The 16708-nt window shown below is 61.6% G+C and overlaps 1 protein-coding gene across 1 annotated transcript in view; it reads left to right on the forward strand.

Annotated features, from left to right (window-relative positions):
* The window catches only part of SH3RF3 (SH3 domain containing ring finger 3), a gene marked incomplete at its 5' end in the record, with an annotated part of 205885 nt that overhangs the window by 89338 nt on the left and 99839 nt on the right, over nt 1-16708 (forward strand). The window contains one exon of the mRNA XM_082672676.1: nt 9480-9734. Coding sequence (XP_082528802.1) covers nt 9480-9734 — 255 coding nt within the window. The remainder of the gene's footprint in view (nt 1-9479; nt 9735-16708) is intronic.

Raw genomic sequence — 16708 nt, forward strand, 5'->3', positions numbered from 1 at the left:
ACGGGGCCCCAGGCTCCCTTGGCTCAGCCCCTGCTGGACGGAGGCGGGTGCCTCCAGTGGTGCTGGGCTGCCTTTCTCAGCTCTCCCTGCAGTGCTAAGCGGGCTGGGCCGCCCACGGTGCGCAGGACCTGCTTTAATCTGCAGGGCAGGAGGTGGGAGCGTCTGCCTCTCTGCTCAGCGGGTCTCACAGCCTCCCAGGGTCAGCAGGCGGTGGCTCAGTGCCTGTGTGGGTGGCAAGGAATACCACGCTCTTGAATTTTACATGGTATGTTAATTGTGTCCTCACCAACGTTTGGAAGCATTTCCTGCCATGCATAATAAATGATCGGAAACCGCTGGGTTCCTTTGAGCTATTCTCGTGGGGGAAAGAAGGGTGAAGCCAGGCCTTGGCGCGGCAGCCAGCAGAAGGCAAGTGCAGCCTGGCTCCCCTGCCCCATCAGCGTGGGAGTGCTGCACGGCAGGGGGCCCTGCGCCGCGAGTGTAGCCGAGCCTGGCTGGCTGGAGCGGCCACCTCCCCGCGTCTGCTTCCTGGCAGGTGCGCCACAGGAATGGGCACTGGCGCCCAGGGTCTACCCACTTTCACTCTAAAGTCACACGGGAGCGTGAAGGCGAGAAGGGACTTCCCGTGGGCACGACAGCACGTAGCTGGCTGGCTCTCTAGCACTCAGAATATGTTTGGAGCAAAGCTGCACCAGGAAGTTTCCCCCTTTCCGTCTTGTAACTGATGCTGCCACGTAATACCAAAAGGTGATATGTCGGGGAGTTCCCTGATGGTCCAGTGGTTAAGACACCACGCTTCCACTGCAGGGGGCACGGGGTCCGATCCCCGGTTAGAGAACTAAGATCCCACATGCCATGCGGCGTGGCCAAAAAAAAAGAAAAAAAAATTGTCCTCATTACATTTATCGGCTAAGGTCTTTGTTTCCACAGAGCTCGCCTGTGTATACGTTTTGTGTTCGTGTGATGCGGACAAGTTTGGAGGACACGTCCCATCTCGCTTTCTGACACCAACATGTAACCACGCACCGGACTTGCTGCTTCCAGGCACTCGTGTGAGCGACAGAGGGATGTCCCCTCGTTTAGGCTCACAGGATCCCTGGGAGAGAGGCACTTTAAGATGTCCATTTTGCACATGAGGAGACGAATGTGGCAGAGCCAGGCCCTTAAACATGTTGATGCACAGCCACCCCCAGACTCCTCCAGGGCCTGGGATCTGCTCTAACGCGGGCCTCCCTCTGGCCCTCAGAGCTGGGTTCCGAAGGAAACTTATTTTGTTTTAAACCTGGATATTTATAAACACCGTATTTTTCCCTTACCTTCCTGGATTACTCTTTTTTTTTTGGTAGCATTAAAACAATGATGTTTTAAAAAGTATTTAAAGGTAATGTGGTGTTTAGTGTGGGCTGAAATAAGGGCCTAAAAGGAACCTTCCGGAAAAAAGGACAGATGCTGATGGGAAGCCTTTGCTTTCCTTCCTGACACCCAGGCCTTCTTCCAGGGTGGTTGGAGATCCTAGTGCAAGGCCCCTCTTACCCCATAAAGCAGGTTCTGGTGAGTGGACTTCCCGCAGGAGGCCGGGTGGAACGTGTCGGACATATGACTGGCTGAGCATCCCTGGATCGAGGCCAGAGCAGTCCTGGGGCTGGGGGGGAGCCCCTCATACCCCGCGGGGAGCACCTAGGCATGCACACCACCAAAGAGACCCCTCCAGGGACTCCGTCACACTCTCCTTTGGTAACCACTGTCCAGAATGTGACTAGGAGCTTCTCCCAGTCAGCCTGCAGTATAGGCATGTCTTCCCAGAAAGTGGAAAAATGAGCAATTCTTCTCTAAACTGGATAAATGCAAACACAGGTGTGGACCCTCCCGGCCTAATGGTCAACGATCCACCTTTCCTTTTCCTTCCATGCTAAACAGAGAAGGATCAGGGCTCTGTTGGGGGTCCCCCTCTCTCCGATGTGGGTGGTGGTGAAGAGCTAAGCGTCGGCCCCCTCTTACCCAGCCCCATGACATCCGGGAGCTGACTTGCCTCTTAACTTTTCTCACTTAAAAAGTGGTAGTTATGACTCCTACTTCAAAGGGTTCCCGTGAGCAGTAATCAGGTTACCTGGCGTGCGTGGCTCGGGGTAGCAGCTAGATAAGCGGTCGCATTGTTCTCAGGGGCAGCGTGAGTGGCGGGTGTGCGCTGGGCTTGGGAGGCAGACCGCCTAGTGCCCTCACCACCTCTGGGACCCGGGCAAGTTACTGAAATGCACCGTGCCTCAGCTTCCTGCCTGCAGAGCATCAGTAACAAAGGCCAGCCTCATAGGGCTGCTGTGAGGGTCCGGCGGGTTGTAAGGGGTGCAGCCCAGGTGCTCAGGAGAAAGCGGCCGGTCCTGACAAAGAAGGGGTGACAGTGACTGTGAGTCAGGATAAAGGGGGTCCTTTGGAAGCAAAGCAGGGGAGAGAGGGTGTCACACAAGGGTTAGCCTTTTCTGATCTGACTTCCATCCGATGCGATATAGAGCGGGCCGTGTGCAAGTGCCGGGCCGGGCCGTCCTCACTGCACCCATCTGACTTGTATTTCTGGTGGAGAGGTGAGCTCCTTATTGGCCATCTTCTATACTTAGAAGCGTCTGCCTTTTCTAGGACCATGTCCAGGCTCCTGGAACACTTGTTTGCCTTAGCATCCTCTACGAATCTTCTCCCTAGAGGCTTCTCCATTAAGAGACAAAAAGCTCCCTACATACCACCAGTTTTAGCCTCTTGGTGTTCCTGGGAAATGCGGGAGGATGGATTTGATGACCTCTGGTGGGTGAGCCAGGGCTGAGCGGAGAGCCTGCTCCGCACGTGGCTGGGCGCCCTGCTGCCCTGGGATGAGGGGAGGCTCGGGCTCTGAAGCTGCCCGCTGCTCCCCTTGACCTCCTACCTCACCTTTCCATACTTGTCAGAAGAACTGTGATTTTCGTTGTGAACCGGGCGTTACAGAGCACTCCTCCCCCTGCGGGTGCGTGGGAAGCAAAGCCCAGCACCGGCCCAGGGTCTGCCGCCAGTCCTGTGGGGCACGTGAGGCCTCCTGGGCGGGGACGGGCGGACAGTGGGGCGGGGCAGCCCCCAGGGACCTGCAGCGAAGGTGCATGGGGAGCAGGGGCTCCTGGGCGGGGAACCTGGCTGTCAGCCCTTGCGCTCCCGCGCGGGAACCCAACACAGACACAGGGCCGGCTTGGAGGTCATCCTGGGTCGGGTCATCCCGCGTGGGGGGCGGGGTCCGCGAGGCTGGAGAGAACCCAGTCCGCCTCACATCCCGCGTGGGCGGCCTGCCTTGCGCCGCTCCTGGATCTGCGTGTCCCCTCCGCCCTGCGGCTGGCGCCCACGCGGGACCAGGCGCCTCTTCGTGGAGCCGATGTGCCATCCCCTTGGTCGGGGGCGGGAGCGCAGGTGGGCACTCGCCGTCAGGCCGCTCAGGGACACCTGCGCGCTCCTCCGTGTGGAGGCTCCGAGGGGCCGTCGTGGGGAGGAGCTGAGCCCGGACTGCCCGGGCCGCCAGGATCTGAGGCCACCCCCCCCCCCCCCCCCCCCGCCCCAGAGACTGCGACACGAGGGTGCCTGAGAGGCTCCTCCCGCTGCGTCTCCATCAGCGCACACACTGACTGGAAACGCGGAGATTGCGGTGGACACAGGCCGGAAAGCGGCCACCGCCACCAAGACAGACCAGAAACGGGGAGCTTGCCGTCGACACAGAGCGTTGTGAAGCTGTGTCGGCCAGAATGCGGCAGGCGTTCTCTGGTCCTGTGGGAACTTAGAAAAGCCGGTGCCCAGGGACACAGCGGTGTTGTTGGGAGCTGCCGGCACTTTTGACGCCCGCGGGCCTCAGTGGACTTGGGATCGGGCCGGGCCCTAAGGGAGCGCACCGAGTAGTGGTGGCCCTTTTCGTGTCACGGAATGAAGGCGACCGTGTCGCCGCCAGCAGTGTCCCCGGGGACCCTCATCAGCGTGAGCCCGAGCCCGGCCACGTGCGGACTGTCCAGTGTGAGTGCGCCCGCTGTCTGGCACAGTCATCTTCACTCCCAGCATTTCCACGAATGTGGGCCGTAAACAGCTTCCAGAATACCAGGAACATGGGCGAATCCGCTACCAGGGAGTGGAGCAGAAACTTGAGAAGACAGCCTTGGCCCGAGTTGGGAACAGGAAAAAAAAAAGGTGAAGAAGAAAAAGAAAGATACGTCTGTTCTTTAGGCCTCCTGAATCTCACTGAAACACGAAACTCAGCTAAAGGCAGCTTCTCGCCTCGTGGTCACATCACAGGGCAGCCCTTGGTGGGTCCTCAGCCCGCCTGCGTGGGGACACATTGTGCGCTTGTCTCAGTCGCATGTTTCTGTGACCTTGTGGGTGGGGGATGCTTTACTCCCTGCAGCACAGAGCCTGGTGCGGGACCTGGTGCAGTGTGCTGTTCTATAAATTCTCGGAGAAGCGAGCGTCCAAACACGAGGAAGGAAGAAACCATCAGAATGAAAGGGTCGAAGAAAGAGCTAGGATCCAAGGGTAGCTTTTAATAAGAAAAAGGGAAGAAGGAACTTGAAATGTAACCAACAAGAAAAGTGAAGCCCAGGGACCTCCCAGCTGGAGTGTGAGATAGCGACAGCTGCATTACAGGTGCAATTTGTAAACTGGGAGACAAACAGGGATGTTCTGGTTAAATACATTATTAACACGTGCCTTTTCAGGTAATCGTAAGTCTGAGAGTGTCCGTGTTAGAAGGAAAGTATGCGTGTGACAACCTCCACGGTGATGTCAGAGTGAACGGTTTGGCTTGAAAACTGCTGATGAGCATAGAAATCATAAATTGCACCTCACATTCCCCGGATTAGTCAGGATACAGGCCAAGCTGCTGATGAGAAGATCCCAAAACATGGCGGCTCAATCAGGATAAAGTTTCCTTTTTGCACGTGACATCCAGGCTGTACTCCACAGCGTCATCTGAGGACCCGGGGCCTTCCCTCCTTTGCTTGGAGTGTAATCTTGGTGGAAAAGGCCGCCCCCACCATGCTGTTCAAGCCACAGGAGCGGAGGGACAGGAATTGGCATTTCCTTCTAAATGGCGTTACAGGGGACTTCCCTGGTGGTCCAGTGGTGGGGACTTCGCCTTCCAGTGAGAGGGGTTCAGGTTCGATCCCTGGTCAGGGAGCTAAGCTCCCACATGCCTCACACCAGAAAACCAAAACATAAAAAAAGGAGAAGCAACGTTGTAACAAATTCGATAAAGACAAAAAAAAAATGTCTTTACCAAACACACCGCAGGCTAGAATTGGCACAAGTCCCTGTCGCTTGTCTCCACTGACTGGAATTTTGACGTGTGGCCAAGCCTCCTTGCGAGCAAGGCTGGGAGGTGGGGTTCTTAGCTGGTGAGCTTGGCCCCGGTTGAAACTTGGAATGTTCTCCCCGACAGGAGGATCAGGTGGACTCGGGGGACAACTGGCTGTCTCTGCTGCCTCCTCAGATCCCGCGACGCTTGGTTGGTTGGCGCTGGGCGCTCTCTCCCTGGGGCCCGCTCACGCTGCAGGGACCTCACCGGGCTGTGTCTCCCCAGGAGGCCAGGCCCCGGGTCTCCATCTCCAAGCCTTCGCTCAGCCTGGCTCCTCTTTGAATGATCACTGGGATTTCCGGTCACCTGGGCCCGGCTGGTGTTAACAACAGGATTTAGAGGTGCATGGATCCTGGACCTCCCGACCTGGGAAAAGTCCTTCCAGCCCGAGGCCCTCAGCCAGGCCCTAGTCTGGGAATTGGCTTGGCAGCCCACAGGGTTATCCCTTCAGTAGGTGTTTTGAGCGTGTGCTCTGTACCGGGCCAGGGTCAGGGATGCAACAGCAAGTGAAAGCAGGTCGTGTCTGTCCTGGGGGCAGATAGTCCCGGGGCCCCCACTGGTAACACGTGTCGCCCAGGGAGCAGCGTGGGAGGAGAACCGGTGCGTCCTTCGGGTCTAAAGGCTGAGTGAGTTCCTTGTCCACACTCTTCACCCCAACTTGCTGGGGGGTTGGGCAGTGAGACCTGGTCCCGGGCAGTGCCCTCGGGAGCCTCGTGGGCAGCCTGGTGCAAGCAGGGCATCTGTAAAGCCCGCCTACGTGTCGATCCCAGTGAGACAGAGCTGGGGCTGCTGTGCACGCGTGAGATCCCCTGGCTCCTCCACGTCCGAGTCGTGAGCTGTGAGATTGACAGCATCTGTCTTCATTATCACGAACGCCCCACGGGGTGGCTGTGTTAATTATCCTCTAGGCATCCCAGTTGCACTTTCCTTTCATTGTACTTTGTTTCCTGAATGTCTCAAGCCTCCCGAGGGGGGCTCCATGGCAGTGTTCAACTGGGCGGTTCCTCCGAGGGGAGTGCGCGGTGAGACCTTAGAGGGCCCGGCTGCAGAGACCCCGTGGACGTCCTCAGCCTGGGCCGGGGGCTGCTCTCAGGGGTCCTCTGGCTACTGCCGTGACGTCTGTGGAGTCTTCCCTGTCAGAGTGTCCGCCTGCCCTGGGCCCTCATCGTGCACTGATCTGCTCATGTCATCAAGGTCTCTGAAGGCTGGAGGTGCTGAGAGCCACCCGCTCTGAGCGGGGCCGGGCTGAGAGGGCGGTCCAGGGGCAGCTGCCCCTCTAGCGGCGTCTCTTACTCTTCACTCCCAGGAGCGCAGCCCGAGTGTTTAAGAGGCTTCCGCTCTCTCCGTTTGCGCCGGCAGAGGCTGGTCTTGGCCGTCTGGGGCGGGGGTTAGTGAGGGGTGTCTCCCACGCTGCCTGTCTGCGCCCGCCTTCGCGCTCTCTCGCAGCTCCTGGTCCGCTGCCCGCGGGAGCCTCAGTGGCGCGGCCGGAGCCGGTGAGGTTGCCTGCTGGCTCCCGCCCCGCGCTCTGACCTCGGGGTCAGGGCGGCTGCCTGAGGCTGTGGCAGAGGCCGGCTCCTGCCCCGCCCAGGAGGTGACTGGCGCCTCTCCTCCGCTCGCCCCAGGCTCGATCGGCTTTTCCCAGATCCAAGGCACGCGGCTCCCAGCGGTTGCCGGGACACATCTGTCGTCGGCCGCTCTCTCACCCGCCTCTCTGCTCAGCGTGTCTCAGGAGCGCCCGGGGCGGCCGGGCAAGCGCTGCGGCCTGTTCTGGAGTCCCTGGTCTAGCGGGGGCACCACGGTGGGCGGAGGGCGCCCTGCGGACCCCAGGGCCAAGGCGGGAGAGGGGAGGGCCGGGCGGTGGGGTGGAAGCCGGGCGCGCGGGTCCCCGGAGGGCCCTGGGCGGCGGGGGTGAGGCGCGCAGGGCTAGGCAGGGGTGTGGAGCCTGCAGTTGGGTTGACCTGAGTCACCCCGTGGGAGGGAAGTTGGAAGCGCAGAACTTTGAGGTCACAGCCAGCCTAGAGGCTGGTAGAGGCCGGCCTGGGAGGCCGGGGCCCGCACGCGGACCGGCTCGGGGGGCGGGGGCCGTGCCCGCTCTGCAGAATCGGCGGAGGACAAAGCCCCCCGAAGGTCCGGAGTGCGGGCCACACGGGCCGGAGCCGGGGCGGCACCTCGGTGCCTTGCCGCTGACCCTCCGTGTGTGCCCGCGGCCTCTGTGTCGGGGCCGGTGGGGTGGTGGGCAGGCCCGAGTGGAAATTCGGCGTCCCCTGCACGGGGCGGCGTGGAGGGGTGCGGGAGGGCGTGGCGGAGCGGGGCCCGCAGGCGTGGAGGGTGGGTCCCGCCCTTCTGCTCGCATTCCCCCCCCCCCCCCCCCCCCGCGCTGGCCTCCATCTGTGGCTGTGAGAGCGGCTCTCGCGCGTGGCCCTTGCGGGGGGGGGGGGTGATGTGAAAGGATGCGGGGGGTGCGCTCGCCGAGCCCACGCTCCCGGGCAGCAGGAGATCCCCCGACCCCTCTCACCGTGATGGGTGTCCCAGCTTCTCCAGGGTCACCGGTGAAACACGCCCATTGCGAAAACAAAGGCTTCTAGTTGTGATGGACTGAAAGTTCACTTAGGACGAGGAAGCTCCTTTCTTTTGGGAAATTTAACCTCAGGGGCGGGGCGGGGTTCAGACGGACACTCAGCCAGGAGCTCTGGGTGGGCCCGTCCTGAGCACCCACCTCCCAGTATGACAACCAGAAATGTCTCCAGGTGTTGCCAGATGGGGGGGCGGTGTGTGTGGGGGGACCGAATGTCCTGATGGAGCGCCGCCGGCAGGGCTCGCTGCCCTCTGGCCATGGAGTCGTGTGGCTCTCTTTCTCTCCTGGCCATCGCTGTCCCTGAGCTCGCCCGTCGTGCCCCCAGCACAGAGCTGGCTGTGGCTTTTCCCGCTTGGGTTCTTCCAGGAAAGCCATCTGTTGCTGCTGTGGCCCTGGCTGGTGGTGGCCGAGTGTCCCTCTGCCGCACATCCTCTCTCCACTGCCGTCCCGGGTGTTGCGGAGGCATGGGCGCAGAGGCCGGCCTGAGTGCTGTCGTGTCTCCTCGGAGAGCCTCTTGTATGCAGCGGCTTCGGGCTTCGTGCCTCTGTGTAGGTGGATTTAAGCACCAGAGGGATCCCTGGCCGGGCAGCCCTGGGGAGGAAACATGGCCTCTGTTGGGGAGCCATTGGGTGGGGACACAGGGACGAGATGAGGCTCCGTGTGCTTTTCCTGGCGGGCAGCTTACCTTTGACAAGGCTGCTCAGCTGAGCGGAACTTGGCTGCTGCAGAGAAGGGGGAGAGAAACCCGGACCCCTTGTTGCTGAAGAGCAGGGAGCCCAGGGCTCTGCTTGTGGCCGGATGGCAGGTCAGACAGGTGGGTGGGTTGGCTGACCTTTGACAGGAGGGTGGGAGCATCCCATGACCTGAAGAGGATCCTTGTCTCAGGCTCTTGAAATTGTACTTGTGGACGAGGCTGCCGTGGCCTCAGGAAGCTGGGAGCCGTGGCGGGTGGGGGGCAGGGGTCCGTGATGGCTGGAACCCCTCGTTAGAGCTCCCAGCCCTGGGGGTCCCTTGTGGACCTCGAGCCTGGGCCCCTGGCTGTGAGGCAGTGACGTGGGAGGGTGCAGTACGGTCCTGCAAGTCTGTCTCCTCAGCTCGAAAAGCCCCTGGATGCACGTTCTGAGTTGCCGTGGAGGTTCAGGGAAGGGACACTGGCATGGTAGTTGTCGGAAATCTGGCGGATAGAAATAGCACCCAGGGTATGACAGGTCAGCACGGAGTAGTGAGTAAAACTTTCTGGAGCCAGAGCCCGGGCGGCAGGATTCCGTCTCCTTCCGGTGAGGGGTCCTGTCTCTCTCTGCGCCTCGAATGAAGGTCTCCCAGCACCCTCCTCAGCGTCCTTCCAATGCGGAGCGTGGCAGCCCGCGTGGAGGCCCGCGGCCTGTCGCGGGACCCTCTGCAGACCCCCTGTCCCACAGGGCCTGGCCCCGTGTTCCTGGGGTGGGGGGCTGCTCCCTTGAGGTATCTCCCCAACCTGGGCTTTCAGACTTGGGGGCCCCTCAGACCAGGTGCCAGACGGGCCGGGTGGGCAGCTGCTGAGTAACCGCTGTGTTCTGCTTCCAGAGCCTTCCCCAGCCGTCCCCCAGCAAAGCCCTGCACAGCTGCGAGGGGAAGGAGCCCGGGGACCTCAGGCTCAGCGAGGGGGACGTCATGGTCTTGCAGCACCGGGTGGACGAGCGCTGGTACCACGGCCTCCTGCCCGCCAGCCACGTCCAGGGTGTGCGGCCTCTGCCCCAGGCCCCGCCCCAGGGCAAAGCACTCTATGATTTCGAGATGAAGGACAGAGACCAGGACAAGGACTGTCTGACCTTCGGCAAGGTAAGGTGGGTTCCAGCGCCGCCCTTCCGCCGCAGCCCCTGCAGGGAGCCTGGGCGTAGCGCAGGGCCCTCCCTGTGCCTCCCCGTGGGGAGAGCAGTGGTTTCTCCTTCCTGAGGGTCTGCCGGGTGGAAGGAGAGGGCACCCAGCCCCACAGGCGTCTGCAGGTAACGGGAGCGGGACCCTCGTTACCTGAGTCACTGTGTGTCCAGGGCTCATGGGCCCTGGGAGGGGGCTTGCTGGGGAGACTGTGGCAGAGACCCCTGCAGGTCCTGGGAGTGGGAGCCGGGCCCAGAGGCCAGCCCGTCACACCCTCTTGGAGAGCACAGGAGGTGGATGCGTGTGCTTGGGCCACTTGAGGTGGCCAGTGAGGCCACGGGACCCGCTTAGTGACAAACCAGTAGTGTTTCCCGTGCGCTCGTCCCGGGGTGCGGGTGAGATGTGGAGGGGCCTGGTGTCTGGCCTGCCGGCCTCGGGGGTGCAGTGTGGAGAGGACAGAGGTGGCAGCCTCAGGCCTCGTGAATGTGCCTGCTTCCTGGCTTCCTCACCTGCTCCCACCCCAGGGCTGGGAGGGCAGGGACGCCTGGAACTCTGGAACACCTGCTTCTCCCCGATGGCAGTAACGAGTTACGTCATCGATTGATTAATTACATTCATGACTGCCCGCCAGGGTCCCCGGGGAGAGGTGGGAGCCTGTCTTCCCGATGTTGAAGCTGTTGTAGGAAGGGGGACCCCTTCCAGGGCCCAAGAGTGGGCTCCTGTCTAACACTCGGAAATGAACTGTCCGAGGAGACGCACGTGCTGATGGAACAGGAGACTTCACGGCGGGGGGAGCGCCCGGGAGGAGGGCAGCAGGTGAGGGACCCAGGAGGACTGCCCCGCCACGTGGCTTGCGGTCTCAGGTTCCCTGGTGATTGGGTCTGTTCCCGGGTTGCCTTTGGCCGGTCATCTTTCTCGGCCTGTATTTGGTTTGCGTCAGGGCCCTTCCTGGTGGCACACACATCTCTCAGCCAAGATGGATTCCAGCGTGAGGGTTTCTGGGAGGTTGGCAGAGCTTATTCTGGGCTTGCGGCGCCTCCCTCCTTCGATCCCTCCCAGATCCTTCCAGCCGGTGGTAGCGTGTTAGTTCCGAGTTCCCGTCATGATCTCCTGTTGTGAGAGAACTCACGCAAGTGGTTATTACTGTGCCTGGCTGGCACGGTGGCTTTGGTCGGCGGCTCCCTAGCAGAGCACAGCGCTAAGAGGCTGCGTCGCTCGCCCGAGGCTGGCACGGGCCTGGCCCTCCTCCGTCCTCGTGTCCTGTGTCTCTGTCAGTCTTTTTCCACACGCGGTTGTCAACACAGAACTGGGTTCCAGCTCAGATCCTGACCTTGGAGTGCACGTCCAGCTCACTGTGATTCTGTCCTCTGCTCAGAGCAGAGCTTGGCTGCGGTGCCGAGCTGTTCGCAGGGCTGTGAGCACCGTGCGCTCCATCTTGAGCACAGTGGCCTGTTCTGTGCAGGCTGTCGCAGCTGCTGTTTATGTCTTGTTCCGTTGTTCAGCCTGACGACGAATGATCTGTTTTCATTCAGGGTTTCAACTCTTCCCTCTTCCTTCTATCAAGGCGTTCTGATGCTAATTCCAGTTGTCATCTGGCCCTGCAGGTTCCCTGGACGCAGGGTCAGGCCTCCCCCTCCCTTGCTCCCTCTCCTCCTGAGTGAGGCTGGAACGCAGGCTGCAGAGTGTGAGGCCAGGCGGACAGAGCCCCTCGTGCTCGCCCCTCTGCCCAGCCCACCCTGAGGGAGACCCTGGGCCCTGGTGCTCTGTGCCGTCACTCAAGATCGAGAGCAGGGACCCAGCCACCCCTCAGGGTCGATCGAGGCCTTGTAAGGAGGCAGACCCGTTAGGGGCTGACAGGGACAGGGAGAGACACAGGGCCCTGCTCACAGCCTTGGTGGCGGGAGGCTCCCCCAGCGGACACACGCGGGGCCGGAGCAGCCGGCGTCTCCTGGTGAAGGCCTCCCGCTGCGTGCGCGAGCGCCTGCTGGGACTCTCAACTCCAGGACGAAGACCAGAGCCCACTGGACGGGGACAGAGGGGCACCTGCCTGCGCATCCCACCGGGAGCTGTGCTGTATCCGGGGAGCCTGACTTCGGGTGGGAGAGGCAGGAATGGCAAGTCCAGGGGACAGTTCCTGAGAGTGACGGGCTGTGCGAGTCACCCAGGAGGTGTGCGGGATATCTGGTCAGGAGGTGGTCAGTGTTTGGTTTTCAAAAGAAACGTTAAAGCCACCCTCGTGGGAGAAGTGAGAACTCGGATGGCTCGCTGAGACTCGTCCTGTGGTGGGCGCTGCTGCCACTTTGCGTCCCGGGGCGGGGGTGGGGGTGGGCAGGTCCCGGCGCCCTGGGCTGTGCGGGCAGCACTGTCGAGGTGGGTGGTCCTCAGGGCCCCCCGGGACCTGACCTTTGAGCCCATTTTGGGGAGCGGAGGTGTGGGAGCTGCTGGGCCACGCATCCCTCGGGCTGCTCTACCAGGGCTTGCTTTCTGTCTGTGGATTAACCTGCAGGGCTGGAGGCCCCTGGGTGTGATTCCGGTGAAGACCGCGCTTTGACCCCCCACTGTGTTCACACAAGCGTTTCGCCGGCGCCCCCCCTCCGCCTTAGGTTAGGGCGCAGCCCCCCCGCCTTAGGTTAGGGCGCAGCCCCCCCCCGCCTTAGGTTAGGGTGCAGCCCCCCCGCCTTAGGTTAGGGCGCAGCCCCGTCGCCCGAGCACCTCTTCTTTCTCATCTCTCCCCTCGAGACGCCTCCAGCCTCCGCATCCCCACACGGCAGCTGAGGGATTCCCTCCACCTGCCTGGAATGCTGGTTCTCACAGCCTCTGTTTCGTCACCTGAAGTGACCACATGGTCCGGGCCAGCTTGGTTTTGCCTCCCGGGAATGTTTTGTTGTTTGGATATGTTCCCTTCTGGACTCAGCAAGGGAAGCAGCGGTGTCTAAAGTCCACGGATGGTGCTAACTTACCTTTAAAAAACTTCACTGTGATGGGATTGATGAGGTTTAAAAAGGCTTGAAGAATGTGCATCAAAGCAAGATTTTTACCTTGCTGTCAGCTTTTGAACAGTCCTGTTAAAATTGCATTAATTAAAGTCATTCTAAAACCAAAGTTTTTGTTTAATTGAAGAAGAGAATGAATAATTACTTCTTGTAAAGCAGCTATAAAAAGCACAATTTATAACTTCTTAGCAGTCCCACTCCAAAAACCTGGGCATGTGCGGATAAAAAGACAAAGGGGACAGTGCAGCGTCCCTGCTCTGTCAGCCGGTGGCTCCCAGCTGTCCCCCGAGGCCCGCGTGCGCCGTGCCTTCCACGTGACGGGGAGGGGCTGCGGTCAGGGGCTGCTGGGTGCAGGGACCTTGCACTTGGGATCCCCTGTGTGGCCTCAGCCCTGTGGCCTTAGGAGCCCACGTGTGTCTCATCTCAGAGCCATCTGCGCCTGCCCTGCAGCAGAGACTGGAGACCCGCCATCACTACACCGGCTCCTCGGAGAGGACACAGGCCCCGTGGGCACGCGACAGCCCCCTGCTCGTCCTCATCTCACACCCTCCCACCCGCCCAGCCCTGCACGGCCGGAGGGGTGCTTTGAGTTGGCAAAGCCCTTTTCAGACACCACCAGCTGTCCTGACTTGGGCAGACTTCCCTCCTGCTGGTGTCACCACAAGACCCTTCCACGTGATCCTCTTAACACCGCTGAGTGTTTAACCGTCCGTCCCTGACATGGGGATTCTCTCCTTTGTGAATGAACCTAGCATTAATCCCAAACTATGTTCTTCTGATTGGAGGACAGACGTAGGTGGTTAGAAATCAAATGTATTTGAGTTTTGGACTCTAGAGTGAGACGGGTTCAGATTGTGACACTTTCACTTTTATACGGTGATTTGGGGACATCAACTTCATCTCTGAGTCTCTTTTTTGATGATAAAATGGAGTTGATAGGATTCAATGAACAAAGGCATTTAGGGAACCAACCTCAAAATAGGCACTCAGCCATTTCTGGCTTCCACCCTCGCTGGCTTCCTGCTCTGTCAGACGCGCGTCACTTTTTGTGTTGGCCTGGGACGCTCGTGGCGGGGGAGATGGGCCTCCTGCACACACCCCCGCTGCCTGGAGCTGAGACTCTGCGGACGGGTCGCCTGTACCTGTATTGTCCCAGTGGCTGCGTCTTGCAGAGGCTTGCCCAGCGGTGTGGAACCCCTGAGCCCTTCTGTCAAGGCCGCCGTGCCCATCGTGGGCAGCCCAGACCCACTGCATGTCCTCTGTCCTGAGGGGCAGTTGGGATGCTCTCCGGGCTGGAAGACTTGGGGACCTGGCGACCAAAGCGGGTGAGCCTGAGGGAGCAGGCAGTGCTGCATTCTGCTCGGGCTGGGCGGCTCCCGGACCCGCCCTACAGCTGGGCAGCAGCCTGCGGGCTCCTCCATGGAGGTGGCTTTCCTAAGGGGACCAATCCCCCCAGAGGCTCAGAGCAGGTTGGGCTCTGAAGACTGTCCCTTCTCTGGGCAGCAGGCGGGGTTGGAGGAGCCCTCCCAGCCCCCAGCAGCGTCTGGAGCTCAGCTGCGGTGCACAAGCCAGGAAAGAGGGCACAGCCCAGCAGCCGGGCCCTTCAGAGCCTCCCCTGGGACCCCGGAGCCATCGGGGGAGTCTTGTGCTGTGTCTGCAGCAGAAGGTGCAGGGAGTTTGTGAGCTCTTTCCTTTGGGATTTTCCCTTTTCTCTGGGACCGGAGTGACCGGCGCACTTTCTGCGGCTGACAGTGAGGGACTGTCAGGGATGGGGCAGCGCGAGGTGGCCGCGGCCGTGGCCCGGCTGAGCGGGCGTCCGCACTGAGCGGACGGGCCGCGTGGCCACGTTTCAGAAGGGCCATCCTGGTGTCTGCCCCTCGGTGCCTCTTGGAAACCACTTGGTTGCAGTAAGAGGAGCGGAGGCACAGGGAGGCCCCCGGGAGGGCAGGCAGCCGGCCCGTGTCCAGGTCCCGTGCGTGTGATCTGCCCCACGGCGCGTTTAGGAAACTGTCAGGCCCCAGAGGCTGCTTCACTCGGAGCTGCTGCGGGAACTCTCCAGATACTTTGGGCCAGGCCTTCGGAGTGTGAGATGTACCTTTGACGTGGTGTTGAGGACCGTGCACTCCGCCAGCCATGCTCTGCGGACTTCTGGGGGGAAAAAGACTCCAGCCCCCTGGCAGGTCAGGGAGGGAAGGCCTCAGGCCTCGGCTTCCTAACAGCCCCATCTGTTTGCAGCTCGGCTTTCCCCCCGGTAGGAATCACATACGAACACCGGGGAGTTCGGTGAGTTAATCAGAAATGCAGTTAAGGCCCCTTTAGGTGGTGCTCGACTCCTTTGCAAGTGCGTTGCCCACTGAGCCTGGGAGGGAAGGCGGTCCACTCCTCCCATAACCACGCTGTGTTCAGGGTCGCGCGGGACCACCCCAAGGCCACCCACTTCCAAGGGAGCTCTGCTGCTGGGCCCTGGCCTTTGGTGTCCCTCAGAGCTTGGAAACGGGGGGATGGGGAGGCGGCACAGGGAAGGCCCCCACCTGCGAGAGGGAGACTGCAGAGGAGACTGTAGGTGAAGTTGTCGTGCGTCTGAAAGTGAAATGATGTCATGGGAGCAGCTTTTGTCCAGAAAATCCTTCATGCTGCCAGATTGGCCCAGACCTTGTCTGCCCCGCCGCCATCCCTCGGAGCGTTGTGGTGTCCGGAAGAGGCCCTTTGCTCCTCCGCGCCGGGCAGCGCTGGGGACCCAGGGCACAGGCCAGCCTGCCCACTGTCCGTCCACAGCCTCGCTGGCCCTCAGCCAGGCCCCGTCACGCTCCACGTCTCTGGCTGCTTCCCTCCTGAAACAGGAGAGTTGAGCACGAGGCAGAGACGGCACGGTGTGGCAGCAGATCCTGCAACGCGAACTCCGCGGCCCGGCCTGGAAGGGTGTGCGGACCTGGACGGCGACGGCCCAGCGCAGAGCTCCCCGCTCGTCCGTCCGTGCGGCTCGGGCCCGCCCTGTCGCATGCAGTTAGGGTTTGGGGGGGGCGTGTTTCTCCGCATTCCCAAGAGGCCGCAGAGCATGTGCCTCCCCTGTCCTTGTCCTTGTGAAAGCACCGGCCCCGGGGTTGTGAAATACGACCGCACGTCCGAGGCCTGACGGGGATCCAGGCATCACTCTCCCGGTCACGCGTGGACGGCGGGAGAAGGCGTTGACTGCAGGGCCGCGGCATTTGGTGCTGGCGGCTCTGCGGTGCTGCCCGGCGCTCAGCGCTGCCCCCCCCCCCCCCGAGCTTGTGTCCCTGGTGAGAGCTGGGTTAGCGGCAGAGCAGAGGGCGGGAACCCGTCCTCCGCGACCTCGGGAAGTTAGTCACTTGCTGGTGTTCTGGGCGTGGCTGCCCGCTGCACAGCCCGGCCTCCCCCCAAGCTGCGTGAGCTGGAGAGGAGCGTCTGGTCCTGCCGCGTCCTCGGGTCCCGGCCCGGATTTGCGTCTGCTCGTGTCGCGGCCTCGCCGGAGCAGTTTGACGTGACTGGGCTCGGGAGCCACGTGCTGCACTTGCCTGCGGGGGGGTGCCGAGCTTCCCGTGGTGAGGGGTGCTTTCCTCCTGGTGCCGGACACCTAGGCGATGCCCGGGGGGTGCTGCTGAGCTGGGGGAGGCCTAGCTCGGCCCCTCGTGGCCCTCGGGTGACGACAAACTCCCCGGCCTAAGAGACGGGGTCCTTTGGGGGCAGCTGTCCCTTACTTGGAGCTGTGTCTGCTTCTCAGTCACCGGGACCTCCTGGTGGCCCGCAGTGAGCTGGGATCCTCAGTGCAGGGTGAAGGCGCGGCCCCTCCTGGCCTCCTCAGCGCAGGCTTGGTGCCCCCTTCTCTGGTTTGCTGTGCTTCACACTCCTCACCTCGTGTCGGCTTCCTCAGGATGTGACGTCCCTTTAGAGGTGCATCAGGGCCACAGGCAGGATTCAGGGGTGCTG

The sequence above is a fragment of the Grampus griseus genome (genome assembly GCF_964374135.1).
Source record: "Grampus griseus genome assembly, chromosome: 15".
NCBI classification, from domain to species: Eukaryota; Metazoa; Chordata; class Mammalia; order Artiodactyla; family Delphinidae; genus Grampus; species Grampus griseus.